The sequence below is a fragment of the Varanus komodoensis genome, unplaced genomic scaffold, assembly GCF_004798865.1.
Source record: "Varanus komodoensis strain SLA01 unplaced genomic scaffold, ASM479886v1 scaffold62, whole genome shotgun sequence".
Lineage (NCBI taxonomy): Eukaryota > Metazoa > Chordata > Lepidosauria > Squamata > Varanidae > Varanus > Varanus komodoensis.
The window spans coordinates 2036505-2058085 of NW_025336248.1; the positions used below are offsets into that span (position 1 = coordinate 2036505).

General features: G+C 39.2%; 1 protein-coding gene and 1 pseudogene across 1 annotated transcript; both read left to right on the top strand.

Annotated features, from left to right (window-relative positions):
* The first annotated feature begins 239 nt into the window (after window positions 1–239).
* LOC123033449 lies at window positions 240–12406 on the top strand (annotated as a pseudogene).
* Window positions 12407–13729: 1323 nt separating this feature from the next.
* LOC123033450 (vomeronasal type-2 receptor 26-like) lies at window positions 13730–21012 on the top strand. The gene is made up of 7 exons (XM_044450052.1): window positions 13730–13941; window positions 14824–15115; window positions 16749–16772; window positions 17259–18071; window positions 18472–18699; window positions 19010–19136; window positions 20111–21012. Exons 1-7 carry the CDS (start codon window positions 13730–13732, stop codon window positions 21010–21012), a joined length of 2598 nt encoding a protein of 865 aa, XP_044305987.1.
* Window positions 21013–21581: the final 569 nt, after the last annotated feature.

Sequence of the window (21581 nt, forward strand, 5' to 3'; positions counted from 1 at the left end):
GCACTGCTATCTGATTTTAATATTTAGCTCAGTTTGGAAAACAAATACATGTTGAAGATTATGCAGATGATGATGCTCTCAATTAAAAAGTTGTCCACTCTTCTTCCAGTTCTGTACCCAAGAACTACCAGCATGTCCTGGCCTTGGCATTTGCTGTGAAGGAGCTCAATGAGGATCCTAGAATCTTACCCAATATCTCCCTGGGTTTCCATATCCTGAATAGCTACTACACAGCAAGAATGACCTTTAAGGCCATCCTGAACCTCCTTTCCACACAGCACAGGTTTGTTCCCAACTTCAAGTGTCATAACCAGAATAATGTGATCGCTCTCATTGGAGGTTGCCTCTCTGAAATCTCTGCCAATATAGCTACCTTTTCAGCAACTCATAAGACACTGCAGGTAAGCAGGTTCAAGTATGCTGCCTCCCCATAAAAACTGATGTTTTGACATTTTCCTTCATTACCAGCAATATCAGGTTTAATGTAATTAGAAGATAAAGTTGACATGCGTCTTTCTTCATTAGTAGCAGCACTGTTTCAGCATTGGAGAACATCATTACTGATTATAGGACATGTCAACCATGATATTCAGCCGAGCTTCCCATTTCCTGACTTGTGGAACTTTCTGCAAACATGGTGTTGCTTATCTTGGATCTTTTAAATGTGGAACTTTTTAAAGGGCCTTAACAAAAGGCACAATCTAACTTGCCTTGTAAAGAGGTACATGAAGATTTTACCATCAATATTGAAAATCCTTTGTGATGGGGGGGGGAGTGGAGAGAGCTACTGAGTGCATCCAAGCTCATCTTTAATTTACTGACTAACATTAAACTAAAATGCTTACTCCAAAAGATGCATGAAATAGAATGTTGAGTAGGAATAGATTCCCATTACAAGAAGAATGGAATGTCATCACTGTCAGAGCAGAGCACATTGGTCACTTGACAAATCATGACTTCAAAGGCGCCATTCGTTTTGACCATAATATATACATACATATATGTATATGTATGTATGTATATATTACATAAGGCTTAATGTGACATTTTCAGTTACAAATGTCATTCCTTAAACCACTACAAATAGATCAATATGTCAAAATTGCAAGGACATTTTTAGGATAATCAAAATGAAGTATTTTGATAGAACATGAACATTTCTAGAATATAGAAGACATCTTAATTTTGTTTAAATTGAATGCCTTACCGCTATCACTACAGAAGACTTGGGAAATTCAGTGTACAGGGCCTCAGTAGGGGAACCTGTATTATGATGCTTGTAATCCACATTTTCCTAAGAAATCTGACTGCTGAATTCAGAGTAACTCTACAGTGTTCCAGCTATTACAATGCACAGGATTCCACGGGATGCATTGCAATTTTAGCTGCATGAAGGAAAACATATTCACTATGCTACAAAAACTAAGTGTTCCATTTTATTTCATATTAGTCAGTCCAGTCTTCTGGATCCAGTTTAGTGTGCTGCCATGTAAAATCATACTCAGATTGAGGAAGGTTCTGAGGAGCAGAAAGGGGTAAGGGACGCAAGGCTCTCAATGCAAGTTTAAAGACATTGTGCACACTTAGCCTGAAGAAGAGGCGAGTACAGTGGGAGATCCTACAGTTTGTCAAGTATCTGAATTGACATAAAAGCAAAGAGGGCAAAGACTTCTCCTCCTCTCTGCAGAAGACATGCCTAGTCTTTAACTTAACATTTAGAAAAAATAAATTGAATCATAAACATAAGCAAGCCATAGAAATTAATGACACTGCATGACTAATGAAGGTCTTCTTAAAACAAGGGCTACACAACAACATGATGGGGAGATTTAATTTTGGCTCCTGCATGACTTGGTTTTCCTTCACCAGTTGACCAACACTAACCCCCGCTGTTCTCTGTCCATGTTACCAAATATGGTTAATTTCAGCTCAGCTATGGATCATTTTTGCCACCACAAGGTGCCAAGAAGCAAATACCCTTCTTGTACCAGATGGTTCCAAATGAAGTCCAGCAATACATGGGAGTCGTGCGACTGCTTCAGCATTTTGGATGGACATGGATTGGGCTTGTAGCTGTGGACGATGACAGAGGACACAGGTTTTTAAGAACCATGGTACCAATGCTTTCCCAGCATGGAATCTGCTATGAATTCATACTAAGGATCCCAAAATGGTCTTATATAGATGAGATGATTGCCTTGAGTATGAAAAAATGGAGAAGCTTTGACATTGCATTTGTGAGCAAAGTCAATGTTTTCTTTGTATATGGAGAACCTCCATCATTTCAAGTATTGAGAATCTTGCTGTTTGTAGCACCCTTCTTGGAATTGCCACCACTGAGTAAAGTGTGGATTGTTACATCCCACTGGGATTTTGCATCACTGCCTGTTCAACGAACTTGGGATACACAAACTTTCCATGGATCCTTATCATTCAGTGCACATTCAAACCAGCCATTTGGATTCCACAAGTTTGTGCAGATGGTTAGACCTTTTTGGGCTAAAGGAGATGGTTTCATCCAGGACTTCTGGGTGCATACATTCAACTGTTTACTAAGCATGACTGACGTGCTACAAGAGGGCAAAGAGGGCTGCTTAGGGGATGAGAAGCTGGAGATTCTTCCTGGAATCTTGTTTGAAATGAACATGATGGGCCACAGCTATAATGTCTACAATGCTGTCTATGCTGTGGCACATGCATTGAATGCAGTATATGAATCCAGCATCAAACACAGAAAATGGGTACGAAGAGAAAGACTGGGTATACAGAATGTGCAATCATGGCAGGTAGGTACAACTAAATACACTTTTGCAAAATAGTACGACCTGAAGCATAAGATGACATGCAATTCTGCATTAAAAAAATTACACAAAATGATTCCTTTTAGGGAATAGCTTTGGGTAGTAGCACCAATCTGAGCAGGCTGCACCCAGACTTAGCTATGCTTCGAAAATAATCTGTTCGATTTAAGAAGCTGATTGAGCTAATTGGAGCTTCATGCTAATTACTAATGTGAACTCACCACATGGTGTCAGGGAAGGTGAATGATTGAGATGTACAATGAAACAACCCTGAGGGAACCTCATTGCTTTAGTTTCACGATCGTGCTCTCCTTTTCTTCATAATCTTTTCCAATCCAGCTCCATCACTTTCTAAGCAGCATCTCATTCAACAACACTGCTGGAGACACTGTGCATTTTAATGAAAATGGAGAACTGGTGGCAGAGTTTGATGTTACCAACTGGCTGATGTTCCCCAATGGCTCCATGGCTAGAGTGAAAGTTGGATGTTTTGACCCCCAGGCTCCTGCAGACCAAGAGTTAACCATCGATGATGACCAAATCAGGTGGCACACCAGCTTTAATCAGGTGAGCCACAACTGCAAATGCTTAACTATTTAAACATCCCTCATTGTTGGCATGACACTTACAATGATTTGGCATCCAAGTGGTAGAATATGAGAGGTGATGTGATTCAGAACTGGAGAATGTGCCCTCTGTCTCATGTGGCAGATGCTAAGAAGCCTGCAAACATGGAAGGTTAAGAGCATCTGGTATAAGGTTTCAGGCATGGAGGTAACAAGTTGCACAACTGCTATGCATCATAACCTACCTTTTGTGTAGAAAATGGCCATTTTCTGCCTTCTAGATTTAGGAAATGTAAGGGGGATGTGATGGCAACTGCACAACCTCAGTCTCCATACTGTGGCCTGTGATTCCACCATTTTCCCTCTCTCAGGAGCTTTAGGGAGCAGGCAGCATGGTTCCCTCCTTGGTGTTTTGGTCAAGAGATCATGAGGTCACACCCTTAAACTAAATTGAGGACAGACATGAAGGGGGCCCAGTGCTTTTCACAAACTGATCTCTTGGCTCGATGAACTGGTGAGACAAATCTGTAGAATTGGAGAGCAACTGCATATTTCTGATGAGTAGGGCCTTGCACCCCACCCTTTATTCCTGTTCTCATGGCATCACTTCATGCAAGTCACTTTTCAAAGTTGCTGACAGTTTACAACATTGCTTAGAATTTGACTGATTTCATTGACTGATTTCTTGCAGAAAAGAAAGCTTTCTCTTTTTATGTATCATTCATTAGCTGGGAAAGTTGGTCGTTTAGCTTCCTTGGTCAAGCTTGGGCAACAATGCTTGAGTTCTATTTCTCAGCAGAAGTGAGAGGAATACGTAAAACCTTCTCAAGTTCCTTTTCAAGACTGACTCAGAAGACACATGTTGGGCATCTGTACTTTCAGAATTTGATGAATCATGGCTAACAAGCCACCAATTTGATCCATGGGCACTGACTAGGTTTCTACAAAAAGAAAAGTTATAATGGTTGTCAGCCATGTTGGTTTCAGCTTGACTGTCAGGGTGATGAAAGTCAGCCAGAATGGATTCAGCCATGTGAAGAAATCCTGCTGCTGGTTTCAGACAACATGACAAGCCTCTTTGAAAAAATAATTGGCTCCTCAGCCACCTTGTGATTTCAAGTAGTCAATCCCTTCTCAAGGCAAAAGTGTATTCTTCTCTTTCTCTCTGCTTCTGTGCAGGCTCTGCCACTTTCTGTGTGCAACAACAACTGCCATCCAGGTTACAGCAGGAAAAAGAGGGAGAAGGAGCCTTTTTGCTGCTATGACTGTGCTGCATGTCCAAAGGAAATGATCTCCGACAAGAAGGGTAGGAGTCATCATATATAGCCAGTGTGGTGTAGTGGTTAAGAGCCTGGGACTGGGACTCAGATGATCTGGGTTCTAGTCCCCACTCATCCATGGAGACTACTGGGTCAGCCCCCCACATATTTTCTTTTTATGTCAAACTATAAACATATTTAAATCGATGCATAGTCCCATTCCCCTAGCTAATGATAAAAAGAATCCCAGAAGTCTGTATCTTCTTTCTCATTCAGAGACAAAGTCAATCTGTCCATTTCTGCACAGTCCAAGTTTTTTTTTAGAATCAGTTCATTGGTAGGTGGCTCTTAACTCTTCCAATGATGGGCAAATGCAATCCTTGCCACAGTAGTTAGATGTAGAGTCATATACATTGCTTGTTTACCAACATCATCAGGTACAATGCCTAATAAGAATACTTCAGGTTTAAACGTTAGAGGTTTTTGTAACATTTCCTCAAGCCTTCAATGTATTTTAATCCAATATTTTTTCGCCTTATCACAGGTCCACCACATATGATAAAAAGTACCGGATTTGTGTTTACATTTCCAACATCCATTTGTCATATCTGGAAACATCTTAGCTAACCTATTTGGTGACAGATACCATCTATAAAACATTTTATACAGATTTTCTTTGTATGAGTTTCCTAATGTTACTTTAATATTTCTTTCCCACAGCTTTTGCCATTTCTCTAACACAATATTATATCCAAAGTTTTGTGCCCACGTTATCATAGTTTCCTTAACCTGTTCATCTTCCATTCTCCTATCCAGTAGGAAGTTATACAATCTTTTGATCATTTTCTCATCTGATTTAAGAATCACGTGATCAAATGCTGTTAGCTCATTATAAAAGCCCCACGTTCTTTAGTCTTTATATCTTGATTGCATTTGAACCTTGTGCCACCAAGAAATATCAATTCCTTGTTCTTGTATTTCTTGATTCAATTTCAGTCCTCCATCATTAACCAAAGTATAATCATATCTCACAATTGTATCAAAATTCAGTGCATTTGGATATACAGGAGCTTCCATAGGCAAAAGCCATCTTGGAAATTTAGTATACAGTCTTATCTTTAACTTTTCCCACACCGACATTAATGATTTCCTAATATGATGATTTAAGAAACAATCATGTAACTTACACTTTTCATACCACATATAAGCATGCCAACCCGTTTGGAAATCATGCCCTTCAATGTACAAAATTCTTTTATTTCTTAAACTTACCCATTCTTTTAGCCACATTAAAACATAAGCTTCATAATACAACATCCAATAGGGAAGACCAAAACCCCCATTCCCTTTAGCCTCCTGCAGCATTTTTAATGTAATCCTTTGTTTCTTTCTTTTTTTTTTTCCATATAGATCTCTAGATTTGGATATTTAAATAATCAAAGATTTTTTATCAATTTTTATGGGAACCATTTGGAATAAAAAACAAAAGTTTTGGTAATATATTCATTTTGACTAGTGCTATTCTTCCCAACAAGGATAATTGCAAGTTAGCCCATTTTTCAAAGTCACTCTTAATTTACTTAAATAGTTTGTCATAATTATCTTCTTTCAATGTAGTGAACTTAGCTATAACGAAAATTCCCAAATATTTAACCTTTTTAACAATTTGAATATCTACTTGCTCCACCAGAGTTTTTCTCTGCTCCAATGTAAGATTTTTTACAACAACTTCATCTTGTCTCTGTTTATTTTGATTTCAGTAACATCGCCATATTCTTCAATCTTTTGTAAAAGTTTAGACATTATTACGAAGGGTTCCTCAATTATTAAAACTAAGTCGTCTGCAAATGCTTGCAATTTATAGCTTTCATCTCTAATCCTAGTGCCTTTAATATCCATATCATCTCTGATATTTCTATTTAACACTTCTAAGATCAATATAAACAGCAGTGGTGATAAAGGGCATCCTTGTCTTTTGCCCTTTTGTATGTCTATACTGTTTGTAAATTCTCCATTAATTATTATTCTAGTAGACAGTTTTTGTTAGATGCTTAATACCGCATTAATAAATTTTTCACCAAACTCCCTTTGAACTAGTTGTTGCTTCATAAATTGCCAATTGACATTGACAAAGGACTTCTGGGCATCCATGAATAACACCACCATTGGTTTTTCAGAATGTACCTCATGATCCTCTAAAATGCCCAAGATGATTCTCATATTATACCTCATTTGTCTTATAGGTAAAAAGCTATTTTGGTCGGGATGTATGAAGTCTGTTAAATGCTTCTTTAGTCTTTCTGCCTTTACAGAGACAAAAATTTTGTAATCCACTTTTAATAGTGATACAGGATGATAGTTCTGGATCTCTGTCAAGTCCATATCTTTTTTTTGGTATTAATGTAATATTTGCCTCTGTCCAAGTATTTGGTATTTTAGCATCTAGCAATGCTGTGTTATATATGTCCTTCAGAGGCATAGGCAGGATTCCTTCAAAAGTTTTGTAGAACTCTGCTGACAACCCATCCAGGCCTGGAATTATGTCATTCTTTTGTCTCTTGATTTCCTCAATTACTTCTGTCATTTTCACTTCTACATTTACTTCTTTTTTGGTATTTCTAAGGTATCTTTGGTAGATTTCCCTTTCGGATATACTAATTAACTTTCACAGTTGAGGTCTCTTAACTCTGATACAGTTTTGCAAAGAAGTCTTCCACTATTTTCTTAATTTGTGTACTTTGTACTTGCAGTCGTCCGCCTCCATCCTTCAGTTTATATATTAGTCTCTTCTCTCTTTCCTCCTTTACTTTATAAGCTAACCATCTCCCTCATTTATTATCATTTTCAAAAAAAAATCTGTTTAGTCAATTTCATTTGCTTAGTAAGTTCATTTGTATCCAAGAGGTTCAATTTGTTGCTTAGAATATTCATTTGTTTCTTAAGGTCTTTTTTGGATGGATCTTCCTTTAGCTCCTGTTCAAGCTTCGTTAATTCCTCTACTAATTTAGATTGTTCCTGCTTTCTCATTTTATTTATTTTTGCTGAATATATTATCAGCCCTCTGACAAAGCCTTTATCTGTATCCCAAACACTTTGCAAAGAGGTTTCTTCAATTTTATTGATTTGAAAAAATATTTCCATTTCCTTGTTTATCTCTTCTTTGACATGTTTATCCTTTAATAAGGCTTTGTTTAACACCCATCTGGGCATTTTTACTGTCCCTTTCAATGTCATAGTTACAGGATTATGATCTGCCCAGACATTTGTCTCTATTTCAGCTTCTAACAGATCTGGTACTAAGTCTGGAGTTAGCCAGATCATATCGATTCTAGACCATGACCTATGTCTATTCGAATAGAAATATATTTAGCAGAGGTTGGGTTTTTATATCTCCAAATGTCTGTCAATCTAAATTCTTCAGTTATATTAAAGCAAGACTTTGGAAGTATCCTCCTGCCTTTTTCTCCTTAGTCTCACTCTTATGGACCTTTCTTTTGTGCACAATTGCATTGAAGTCTCCCATTAAGCACAAAGTCTGATAATCCAATTGTGAGAGTACAGTATGTAGTTTTTGGTAGAACATTTCCTGGTGATCATTTGGGGTGTAGATCACCACCAAAAGCACCTTTTCAAATTTCATTGTAACTCCAACCATCATAATTCTACCATCTTCGTCAGCTAACACACAGTATATTTGGGGTCTAATATTTCCTTGATGTATAATGCTAAACCTCTTTTCTTTTGAGAAGCAGAGGATATAAATAGCTTTCCAAGTTTTGGGCATTCCAAGAGCTTACTGTGTTGTTTCTTGATGTGTGTTTCTTGAAGACAAATTATATCTAGCTTCAGGTTTTAGAGCTGAGAGAAAGTCCTTCTCCTCTTGGAGGGTCCGTTTAGTCCATTTACATTTAGAGAGAGCAATTCAATTCTTCCTTCCATTTTAAGAGCCACATTTAAAGAATATATATTTATCTACTTATGCTTAGCCTTTACTCTTCTACCTTTTCCCTTTATTTTGGTTCCGATGTCTGTTCATCTTGTTGTATGTCTGTATTCGCTATTTCTCCTTCTTCAGAGTGAGATGTTACTTCCATTGCTTCAGCTCCTTTCCCTCCTTCTTTTTGTACGTCTGATTTTTCATCTTCAATTGAGCTTCTAAATTTTTCATAAAACACTTGTGCCTTGAAAATTGAATCCAGCTTATATCTTGCAGAGTTCCAGGTGAAGAATATTCCTTCTGGTGTTAACCACCTAAACATAATCCTCTTCTTGGTCAACTTCATTGTAAGGGATAAATATTTCTTTCATTCTTCTCTGATCCTCCATGGTATTTGTTTAAGAACAGTCAACTCATGGTGATTGTCAATTTTTAAAGGTTTATCTTGTACAGACCTAAGAACATATCAATTACAGACCTTTCTGCATATTTAACATGAACTTCCCTGGGTAGTTTAAAGGTTTATCTTGTACAGTCCTCAGAACATTACCACTTACAGATCTTTTTGCAAATTTGACATGAACTTCACTGGGTAGTTTGTGTATTCTAACATAGCTTGAGTTAACTCTGTAAACAAGATCAATATTTCTATCCATCTATTCCTTTTCCAAATCCAACGCATCTGCCAGCAGGGTAATTATTAATTCCCTTAGATCTTCATTCTTTCCATCAGCTATGTTCTGGAATCTTCAGTAATTTGATGCCTTCTCCATCTCTAATACAGCGACTGAATCCCATAATGACTTATTTGTTAGTTTTAATAGTTGTGTTTCTTTATCCACTGTTTCAAGTTTTGCATAGGCTTGTTGTATTTTTTGTTTATTCAGTTCAGTTTTAAGTTGAACATCTGTTAGTTGATAAGCTACATCCCTAGCAGAATGGTCCAATTTATCCATTCTTTCTCTTTGTTCCATCACCATGTTCTTTTGTTCCACAGTCATATTCTTTTGTTCTAAAGTCAATTTTAATTTTGCATAGCCTCTTGGAATGCTTGCACAGATGTTAGAGATGCTTGTATCACCAAAAGTGTCATTTGTAGATCTTTATGGTATTTTTTGTCACCTGCAGTTTGGAACTGATGAGTTCCAATGAGTTCTGGGTAGCCAATGTAGGTGCCAATGAGGAGGAGGGGTGTGTTGTTTCATAGGACTGTGATTTTTTGCTGGTAGCTACAAAATAACAGCAAGAAATCCTCCAGAGAGAAAGGAGGAGGCTTGTTTAATACACAATGTATCTGTTATAAGTAAAATGGCCACGGGGTGGCAGCAAAGAGTTGCTTGTTGATGTGACGTCACCAGAAAGAAAAATGTCTCTGAAGCCTGTATAACCAGCAAGGAAGAAGAAAGACTTTTCTATCAGTTAATCTGCAATAATTTATATTTTAATTATTCACCCCTGGGGAGGTTAAAGAGCTTTTCTTTTCCAAGCCTCAGCTTTCTCAGATCTCAGTTCATCTTCCCTAAATTAGAGGCCGATAAAACTCTGTGGGGGGTTGGGATTCCTCCCTACATAAAAAGGGCTTATCTTTTTTCTTTTATCCAGATTAATATTTGCTTCACGTTCTTTCATGGGTAATATCTTGAAAAGTAGAAATGCTCACCCAGCAGGTCTGAAGTGTTTCAGGCTTTTATTCTTTGCTATAACCAGTCATCGATGGCTTGCAGGGAGTGGATCTTTTCCTTGTGTCATTCGAATGAGAAAATCCTAAGTTTGTCCCAGCAGATGCAGAGCCACTGCTCTGCACCGGCCAGATGTGTGCTCAGACTTCTAGTCCCTTCCCCAACCGGGCTTGGATGGGCCTCTCATGGCACCCTGTTAAACAGATTACTGGTGTGATTTACGGGACACCTGTTCTACACAGCCGTCTCACCACGACGTCAACCAGAAGTCTTCCCTACCTCACAGGGTTCTTGTTGTGGGGATAAGATGGAGGAGGAGATGTAAGCTGTCTTAAGCCCCTTTTAGGAAAAAGGCAGGATATAAATCGAAAAATGAATAAATAAATATACAGAAAACCACCTACCGGATCTTATTTATTTCTGTTTATTTGGTGAATGTGTACCCCTTTAGTACATGTGAAAATACTCCTGGACACAGAATTTAAAGGAATCTAAGAACTAAACAGTTATATTTTTACATTGATAAAATAAAAAGTAGGATTCGTAAAGAGTATCACATCTAACACTTGTAAGAGTAATAAGGTTTGACGAGAGGGCATGGCTGGCTTCCTCTGATGGGGAGTTCCACTGCCATAAAACTGATTTCCCGAAAGTTGAGTTCATGGAGTGTCATTTCCTTAATTTGGAGGTTTTGTACAATTCGAAGAAACACATGAACATGGAAAGACGCTTACTAGATTGTAACTCTGGAATGGAAAGTCCAAGAACACATTTTACACTAGAATTCTTCAGTGAGGGAAAAGTCCTCCAGGGCACAATGCAAGCATGTGTGGGCAAAAGAAGCCTACCATGTCAGCACCCCTACAGCCAAGGATGCCGGATGGAGCACGCTGGCTACTGAAGAACTTTTTGCTCCCAAAACCCACATAGCAGTGAGCCCTGACTGGTTTATGTTTCTGGATTGCACCTCCCAGAGATTGGAGATATGCTCAGAAATATTTTGGGAATGAGGGAAGAATCACCTAAAGGACCATTCAGTTAAAGCATAGATTTAGTGCACTGGGATAAAGAGCTTTGGTAGCTATTTAAAGAACTGAAAAAAATTTGAGACACCAAAAATGGAAATATGCCTCCTTGCATTTTTGTTCCCTTATTTTTGAATTACAATCTCAAACACATTGCTGTAAGAAGAAATCTATGTTGACTCCTTTTCATAGATGTTGGCTTAAATCTAGATAAGTAATCAGATTTTCATTCATTTCAGATATGGCAACCTGCATCAAATGTCCAGGACACCAGTATCCCAATAATGAAAAAACACAATGCATTCCCAGGATTCCCAGTTTCCTCTCCTATGGGGAATCTCTTGGGGTCAGTTTGACCACCTTGGCTCTTTCCTTCTTCTTCATCACTGCTGTAGTGTTTGGACTCTTTCTGAAGCACAAGGACACCCCAATAGTTAAAGCCAACAACCGAAGCATCACCTACATCCTCCTCTTCTCCCTCCTTCTTTGCTTCCTCTGTCCCTTGCTCTTCATTGGGAAACCAGGAAAGGTGACCTGCCTTCTCCGACAAATCGTTTTCAGCACAGTCTTCTCAGTGGCCCTTTCCAGCATCTTGGCCAAAGCCATCACTGTGCTTCTGGCATTCATGGCAACCACTCCTGGGTCCAGGATGAGGAAAAGGATGGGGAAAGGACTAGCCACTTCGATCGCCTTTTGCAGCTCCTTGGTTCAGGCAGCCATTTGTACAGTCTGGGTGTGCATGATCCCTCCATTCCCAGATGTTGACATGCAATCACTGGGTGGTAAAAAATATTCTGGAATGCAACGAGGGCTCTACTACCATGTTTTACTGTGTCTCGGACTATCTGAGCTCCCTGGCAATTTTCAGTTTCATTGTGGCTTTCTTAGCCTGGACGTTACCTGACAGTTTCAATGAGGCCAAATTCATCACCTTCAGCATGTTGGTGTTTTGCAGTGTTTGGCTCTCCTTTGTCCCACCCTACCTGACCACCAAAGGCAAATATGTGGTGGCTGTGGAGATCTTCTCCATCTTATCCAGTGTTGGTCTGCTGGATTGCATCCTCTGCCCTAAATGCTACATTATTGTACTCAGGCCTGAGATGAACAGCAGGGAGCTCCTAAACAGAAGGAAAAAGTGAAAGACTATGTTTTTCTCCTTATGCTGAGGTTTACCTCAGTAGAAATCTGAATGGAGGGTCATATATGTGTTCTTGCACAGGTGAACACCTCAGCTTAAATTCTTTTGAGCAAATTTAAGTAGGTATGGCCTACTCAATGATATCTTCATCTCACATGCACTTACATATGATTTGATCTATTATCATGATTTCATTTTATTACATTTCTATATTGCCCACAACCAAAGTTCTCTGAGCAAGTATCATGGATTTTATGGTCTAGCTCCCCGCATCCCTGACGAAAAGTGAATGTTGTTATTGACACCATGGTAATGAATGAGAATTGACAAAGTTTGTGCCAATGTGTAATGGAACAACATGTCCTCCCATTTTTATGTTGTTTGCTGCTGTATATTATGAAGTTCAATAAAGATATGGTTTCTGTGCTAGTCAATCTCAGCTGGGCATACAAGATATAAAAGACAATACAAGCATTGGAAATTGTGGCTTATTGAAAACATGTTTCATTGTAACTCCTGAACTTATAACTATTTTTGAGATGGCTCATTCTAAAGGCAGGTGTCCAGGAAAATCAGACTGACTCTGAATTCTGGCAAACTAGGGAGCAGAATAACAAACCTGAGCTTTTCTACCCCATCCCAAGGGGCTAGTGGTGGATGGGATAGAAAAGTTTTCAATAACTAAATGAATCAAAAATCAAGCAGACTAGCCATGATTTCCATTATATCTGGAATGCAATTCATGACTAGGCAACTAACTATACTTGCAATTTATTGTTTTAAGTGGTTTTTCACCATTTTGTTGGGAAATTGAATAAATGACTAGGAAATAAATTAGCAAATCAATAGATAGGAAAAAAGTATTTTAAAAGGTCTGTTGAAGCCATGTCTAAGAATACCACTCAAGTAAGAGTGTGATTAATATATGACTTGGAAAAAGATCCCTTCCAGTGTCTCGAACCTAATACAACTTCAAAAGTTATCAACACCCTGGGGAGGTGATAGTGTCCCATAGCATTGTCTAAATTACTGTTTTCCATCTGTTGCTCAATACATTTCCCCAGCACACAGACAAGACAGCATCTGGAAAGAAGTCAAATATATTATTCCACACTGGAGGACAAATTGGTATGCACAATTTGCTCAACCATTTTACTGGTGCACAGATTTCCCAATATGCCAGGCAATAAATCAGGTCAGATAGAAATGCAAGCATTCACAACTGAATATAGAATTGGCTACATCTGAAAGCAGAACTTATTAAAGCCATAGCATGTACATTGACTTTTGTGGGAGAGGTTTTCAATGCAGTTTGCTTGCGGTGATGGTGCTTCTCTCACTGCTTCTTCCACATCATGCTGTGTGCAGGAGACATTCTATCAATTGCACCACAACCAAGGATCCTCTCCCTATTCCTCATAAATTTTATCAGCCAGGTGATCTTGTCATTGGTGGGATTGTTTCTCAGGTCTTCTTCCTCCATAATATCCTTTCTTTTGTGGAACAACCTGCACAGACACGTCTCGGTGAACCGATGTAAGGCATTGTTTCTCCTCCTCCTTTCCTTTATATTTGCAGTTCATTATGAAAATGGACCATGCCCATCCAGCACCATTTAGCAACTTCCTTGTGCATGCTTGCTTGGCAAAAACACTTCTGGATCTTTAGTATATATGCCACATGTTGAAAAAAGAGGAGATCTATTTTTTCCATCTCCCTTCTTCATTCTCTCTCATCATTGGTCAATCCTCATTCCAAACCTGTCTTCTGAATTACTAATTTCATATGATTCTACTTTGGAAATATTTTCTTCTGAAAAATAGTGGACTGGTCCATTCCACCATTCACTACTCTGCAATTTCTGGGATCTTGACTCCAAATTTAGATGAGTTTGTAGAAATCCCTTTTCTCTCTTCCACTTTAAGTATTTTCTCAAATTCCATATACTTCAGGAGCATGACCTCAATTTCATTCCTATGCCTTTGATACCAAGTAATATGAATCATCTTCTAGTAGTATTGTTGACTGGTATCATGCCATTGGATATTTTATCTATGGAACAAAGATTCTCTGTGATGAGTCTAAGTGTAGACTACTTGTAAAAAGCAAATACATATGGTCTCTTTACGGGATTTTACTGTTTGTGCTACTCTCATATAGACACAAAACTTTTCACTGTGATGAAACCATCCTCTACTGTATTAAGCACTGGACAGATTCCATAATGTTTCAAGCATTAAGTTTCTCAAGGGCAAAAATGCACATTTTGAAGTGTTTTCTTCCTTTTACATCCCTCTCTTAATGCCATTTGCACTGCCATGTGATGTTTTTTAAGCCTATAGCTTGATCTTGAAAACAAAATCATGATGATGAAGATGATGATGCTCTGAATCAAACAGTCTGTCACTCTTCTTCCAGTTCTGTGCCCAAGAACTACCAACATGTCCTGGCCTTGGCATTTGCTGTGAAAGAGATCAATGAGGATCCACAAATCTTACCCAATATCTCTCTGGGCTTCCATATCCTTAATAGCTACTACACTGCAAGGATGACCTTCAAGGCCATCCTGAACCAACTTTCCACACAGCACAGATTTGTCCCCAACTTCAGGTGTCACAACCAGAATAATGTGATTGCTCTCATTGGAGGATGCCTCTCTGAAATCTCTGCCAATATAGCTATCCTTTCAGCAGCTCATAAGACACTGCAGGTAAGCGGATTCATGTATGCCCACAGTTTTCATAGGTTTGGCATAGTATCTTCACTTCTGTCAAGCTTCTGATGAATTCTATAATCAGTTAGTGGTTTCATTAGATGCAAAGGATCAACCTTGGTAGGCATATTCACCCCCTGTCCTTGTATATTAACCCCTTGTCTTTAAACCAGAGTCTGAATCTGACTCCTCATCAAAGTGGAAGGTGGTTTTAGTGGAGTTCCACTGGACTCTACACCAACCCTCTCATTTTCATGCTACTGCATCAGTGACTTAGATGGAAGAATGGAAAGGATCCATATAGAACTTGTGGAGGGCATAATACCAGAAAAGGGTGGTTAACATTTCAAAATGTGTGCCAAAATTCAAGATTTTAGAATGGAAATCCTCTGCAAGTTAAAAATCTCTAACACCATAGAAAGAAATGCAAATTTTGAATTTAGAGAAATGAACAAAACAAAATCCTGCATGGGGTGGTACAGGTGTAAAGAACTCCAAACGTATAATCAGTTGCACCATTCAAATCCTTTATTTGTGCTTCTAATTATTCTAGAAAATCAAACACATAAGCAAAGAGAAAACTATACTTTAAAAACAGGTTAAGTATATACAACCAAGCACCAAACCTCAAGAAAAGTGAAAGGAGGGAACACAAATCCAACTCGAAGTATGTATGTACCCAACACTAACAATATTTTTTGATACCTTTGAAAAAACAGGTTCACCTCCTCCTCCCAAAAGCCCATGTTTTGACATTTTCCTCCATTACCAGCCTCGGGCCCAATGTAATGAGGGAATAATGTTTGCATGCACATTGGTACTGAGAACAGCACTGCAGAGAATCATCACTGATTAGAGGACATGTCAGCAAAGATATTCAGCTTGGCTTCTCATTGACTGATTTTGGGGACTTTGTGCAAACATGAGAGTCGCTTAGCACTGCTCTTTTAAGTGTGCAGGTTTTTAAAGGTCCTTAACAAAAGGTACAATCTCATATGCCTTGTACAAGGGAATTTCACCCATCAATTCTGAAAATCAGTTGTGATGAGGAGAAACATTGGGGAGCTCTACCGAGTGTATCCAAGCTCATCTTTAAACCACCAACTAGCATTAAAATGCTTACTTAAGGGACTACAAGTAGTAGAACATTGAGTAAGAATATGTTTAAATTACAAGAAGAATGAAATATCATCTCTGAGTGGAGAGTACATTGGTCTCTTCATAATTCATGACTTTAAAACCATGACTTTATTTTTCAGACAATTACCTTTGGCAGAGGGAGGAATGTAACATTTTTGGTTCCAGTCACCATGAACATGAGCATTTCTAGAATATGAAAGAAATGTTACTTTTGTAAAATTGAATGCCTTAATGCTACAACTACAGGAGACTAGGGAAATTCTGTGGGTGCATTAACTTCAGCAGGGACACCACTGCTATGATGCCTGTAATGCATATTTTCCTAAGAAATCTGACTGCTGAATTCAGAGTCTCTTCTACACCATTCTTCTTGCAACAGTGCTTAGGATTGCAGTGGATGACATGCAATTTTATCTGCATGAATGAAAATATAGTCAGCACACTGTGAAAAATGAGAATTCCATTTTTTTTTTTTTTTTTTTTTGTACAGGTCTTCTTTTGGATCCAGTTCAGGGTACTGCATTTTAAGATTATACTCAGATGGGGAGAGGGGTCGGGGGTCAGAGAAGTGGAAAGGGGTATGTAAAGCAAGGCTCTCAATTCAAGTTTAAAGATACTTTGCATGTTTAGCCTAGGGAAGAGGAGAGTAAAGTGGGAGATCATACAGCTTGTCAATAACCTGAATGGCCATCACAGAAAAGAGGGCAAAGACTTGTCCTCCACTCTGCAGAAGACATGCCTAGATCTTCACTTAACATTCAGAAAATAAAACCTTAACACTAAACATAGTCAAGCATTGGAACTCAATGACCATGGGGGATGCTCTTTTCAAATGGTGACATTTAAAACAAAAGCTACTCAACAACCTGATATGGGATATAACTTTCAGTATCCTGCATGACATGGTTTCCTTGCCCATATGAACAACAGGAACGCATGCTACTCTATATTTCCATGATTTAAGAATGTCTCCAATCTATCCAAACATATTTATTTTCAGTTCACCTACGGATCATTTCTGCTGCCAGAAGATGCAAACAAACAAATGCCTTTTTTGTACCAGATGATTCCTAAAGAAGTCCAGCAATATATGGGAGTCGTGCAACTGCTTCAGCATTTTGGATGGATATGGATTGGGCTTGTAGCTGTGGATGATGACAGGGGGAACAGGTTTTTAAGGAAAATGGTACCAATGCTTTCTCAGCATGGAATCTGCTATGAATTCATAATAAGGATCCCAAAATGGTCTTATATAGATGAGATGATTGCCTTGGGTTGGAAGGACAGGAAGAACTTTGAAATTGTTTTTGAGAGCAAAGCCAATGTTTTCTTTATCTATGGAGAGCCTCCATCATTTCAAGTACTGAGAATGTTAGCGTTTGTAGCACCCATCTTGGGATTGCCACCACTGGGGAAAGTGTGGATTGTTACTTCTCACTGGGATTTTGCATCAATGCCTCTTCAAAGAACATGGGATACACAAACTTTCCATGGATCCTTATCATTCAGTGCTCATTCAAACCAGCCCTTAGGATTCCACAAGTTTGTGCAGATGGTTAGACCCACTTGGGCCAAAGGAGATGGTTTCATCCAAGATTTTTGGGAAAATGCATTCAACTGTTTACTAAGCATGGCTGATGTGATGCAGGAGGACAAAGAGAGCTGCTCAGGGGATGAGAAGCTGGAGACTCTTCCTGGAATCTTGTTTGAAATGAACATGACGGGCCACAGCTATAATGTCTACAATGCTGTTTATGTTGTGGCATATGCTTTGAAAGCAGTATATGAATCCAGCTCCAAGCACAGAACATGGGTGGGAAGAGAAAGACTGGCTGTACAGAATGTCCAACCATGGCAGGTAGCTGTACCACAGTACTGCAGTGCAGAACAATGGTACTTAAAACATTCAAGGAATTGTAGCTCTGCATACAATAATTACATTTCCCCCTTTTGGTAAATATATTTATTGTAGCACAAGTCTGCCTGGGATTGATCCAGATTTAGTGGTGCTTAGTGGTGACACACAGAAATCAGTGAGACCAGGAACTTCCATGAGTCTCCACTACAAAAGTCCATGCAGCTCTGATCTATTCAAATTATTTTATCCAAATGACCATGATGGAGATATCTAGATTGGAACAAGCCCAAGAGGTGCTCATTGATGCAGTATGAAGATCATGTTCTCCCTTTCTTCATATTCTTTCCAAATCCAGCTCCATCACTTTCTAAGCAGCATCTCGTTCAATAACACTGTTGGAGACACTGTGCATTTTAATGAAAATGGAGAGTTGGTTGCAGAGTTTGATGTTACCAACTGGCTGATGTTACCCAATGGATCAGTGGTTAGATTAAAAGTTGGAAGTCTGGACCCCCAGGCTCCTGCAGGACAAGAGTTAACCATTGATGATGACCAAATCAGGTGGCATGCAAGCTTTAATCAGGTGAGTCACAGCTGCAAATGCTCAAATATTTAGATGTTCCTCTTTATACATGGGGCATTTACAAGCAATTTGGCCACCGTGTCTTATGATAGGAGTGGTCCAGTAACAGATACTGTGTCTGTCAGTCTTGTGGCAGGTACTCGGAAGCTCACAAAAGTGGGGGTTTAAGAGGCTTGAGGTTCACAAGACAAAACAAGGCTTAATCTTGTTTGAGCCCATTATTACAAGCCAGAGGGTGTGTTCCTGCTGAGTCAACCCATTCCCGAGGCACAGGCATATACTGTTCCTCTTTCTCTCTTCTTCTTTGCAGGCTCTGCCACTTTCTGTGTGCAACGACAACTGCTATCCAGGATACAGCAGGAAAAAGACGGAGGGGGAGCCATTTTGCTGCTATGACTGTGCTGCATGTCCAACGGGATTGATCTCCAACAGGAAGGGTAGGAGGCATCATGTACACAGAGAGACATCTACTGGATCTTATTCATCACTGTTTATTTTGTGAATGTGAACTTCAGTGAACAAGAAAATATTCCCCCACACAGAATTTAAAAGAATCTAATGACAAGACTGTTCTTTTATTGGACAGACTAAATAAAAATAGGGTGCCCAAAGTTCATCCACTACATGTTAGCTCTAACATCTGTCAGAATAAATAGTGGTGATGGGAGGGCTTGGCTGGCTTCCTTTGGCAGGGAGTTCCACTTCCTGATCAAGGATTGATTTCTCCATTATTGAGTGTATTGAGTGTCATCTCCTCAACAGGAAGGTTTCATACAAATGTAACAAACAGATAAATATTGTAAGACACTATGCACTTTACAACTTGGGAACTGGTAGCCCAAGAAGAGATTCTACACGAGAATTCATTAGTGGGCCAAAAGGTCCTCTAGGGCACAATACAAGCATTTGTGTGTGAAAGAAGTCAACCATGCAAAGCACAGGTCCATATTGGCAGCTGCTGTAGGATGGCTGTGTGATGTGCGAGGAGCATGTTCCCTGGGATTTAAGAGCTTCCCAAATGCAATTGACAAATAAACAGCTTATTATTTAAAATACGGCCACCACTCAAAAATGGAAACTAGAATATAGCACATAATGTGCAAAATGCTGTAGTGCAATTTCACTTGATAAAAAGGTTTGTCTTACAACTACTTCCACACTATAAATGAGGCCTAATGCAAAGAAAATATAATTTTTACTAAAGGTTACCAACTGAGTACATAGCTAGATACATGAATTAGGACTCTATTGTCTCCTGTGCTACTGTAAAAAAGTACAGAAAACTACAAAAGAACAAATCATACATGGTAGGGGAGATAGAGGAACACTGAAAAAGCAATTTTATAGTTTCCTTCAGCAGAAGTTTGCTAGTTTTTTTTTCAAATTCTTGATCAGCCTTTCCTTTTTTCAGACATGGATGCCTGTGTCAAATGTCCAGAAGAGCAGTATCCCAGCAAGGAAAAAACCCTATGCATCCCCAGGGATCTCAGCTACCTCTCTTATGGAGAAGCTCTAGGGATTGCCTTGATTTTCTTAGTGATTTGTTCCTCATCCACCACAGCTCTTGTGTTTGGAATTTTTCTCAAGCACAAGGACACCCCCATAGTTAAAGCCAACAACCGAAGCATCACCTACATCCTCCTCATCTCCCTCCACCTCTGCTTCCTCTGCCCCTTGCTCTTCATTGGGCAACCGGGAAAGGTGACCTGCCTTCTCCGACAGGTGGTTTTTGGCATTATCTTCTCTGTGGCCCTTTCCAGCATCTTGGCCAAAACCATCACTGTGCTTCTGGCATTCATGGCCACCAAGCCAGGCTCCAGGATGAGGAAACGCATGGGGAAAGGACTGGCCAATTCTATTTCACTTTCTGGCTCCTTAATTCAAGCAGCCATTTGTGCACTTTGGCTAAGCACAACCCCTCCATTTCCAGACATGGACGTACGTTCACTGGATGAAAAAATCATTCTGGTATGCAATGAGGGTTCCAATGCCATGTTTTATTGTGTCTTGGGCTATCTGAGCTCCTTGGCAATAGTCAGTTTCATTGTGGCTTTCTTAGCCAGGAAGTTGGCCGACAGCTTCAATGAGGCCAAGTTCATCACCTTCAGCATGCTGGTCTTCTGCAGTGTGTGGATGTCCTTTTTTCCAGCCTACCTGAGCACCAAAGGGAAGTATGTAGTCTCCGTGGAGATCTTTGCCATCTTGTCATCCAGTGCTGGGCTGCTGAGTTGCATCTTTGGCCCTAAATGCTACATTATTGTACTCAGGCCTGATCTGAACAACAAGGAGCAGCTAATACGAAGGAGGAACTGAAAGGATGTAATGTTCTATTAATTCTATTAAACATTTTATTAAACGTATGATTAACAGAACCACTGACCTCTGATTTTGATTGGATTAACCCATATACAACAGAAAGACAGTCTAGCTCAATTTGCTGAATGCATTTATTTCTGGTTATTTTATTTTTATATCTTTTTCCCCATACACCCTCCCACCCCTTGAGATCTGTGGGAGAGGCCCTGCTCCGGGAAGCTTCCCTGGACGAGGTTAGGAGAGTGAACACCAGGAATAGGGCTTTCTCTGCAGTGGTGCCCTGGCTGTGGAATGCACTCTCCAGAGTGGTTCCCCTAGCACCAACATTATATGCTTCTCAGTGCCAGGTTAAAAGCTTTTTATTCACACAACATTTTAAAGTTAAAAATAATAATAATTCAGATTTTATTTATCCTCTGTCGCTTTTCATCTTGCTATTGTATTTATTGGATATTTATCACTCTGTAAGCTGTCCAGAGATTTTTCATATCCGACAGCTTAGAATTCTCCTAATAAATTAATAAGTAAACCTCATTAAGTGTATTTTCTCATTTGAGACCATTTGA

Excerpts from the sequence above, each read along its gene's own strand:
- LOC123033450 (XM_044450052.1), top strand. The coding sequence starts at position 13,730 with ATGGTGCTTCTCTCACTGCTTCTTCCACATCATGCTGTGTGCAGGAGA. Across the intron at positions 18,072-18,471 it reads GCTCCAAGCACAGAACATGG|CTCCATCACTTTCTAAGCAG; the intron begins GTGGGAAGAGAA and ends TTCCAAATCCAG. Across the intron at positions 18,700-19,009 it reads GGCATGCAAGCTTTAATCAG|GCTCTGCCACTTTCTGTGTG; the intron begins GTGAGTCACAGC and ends TCTTCTTTGCAG.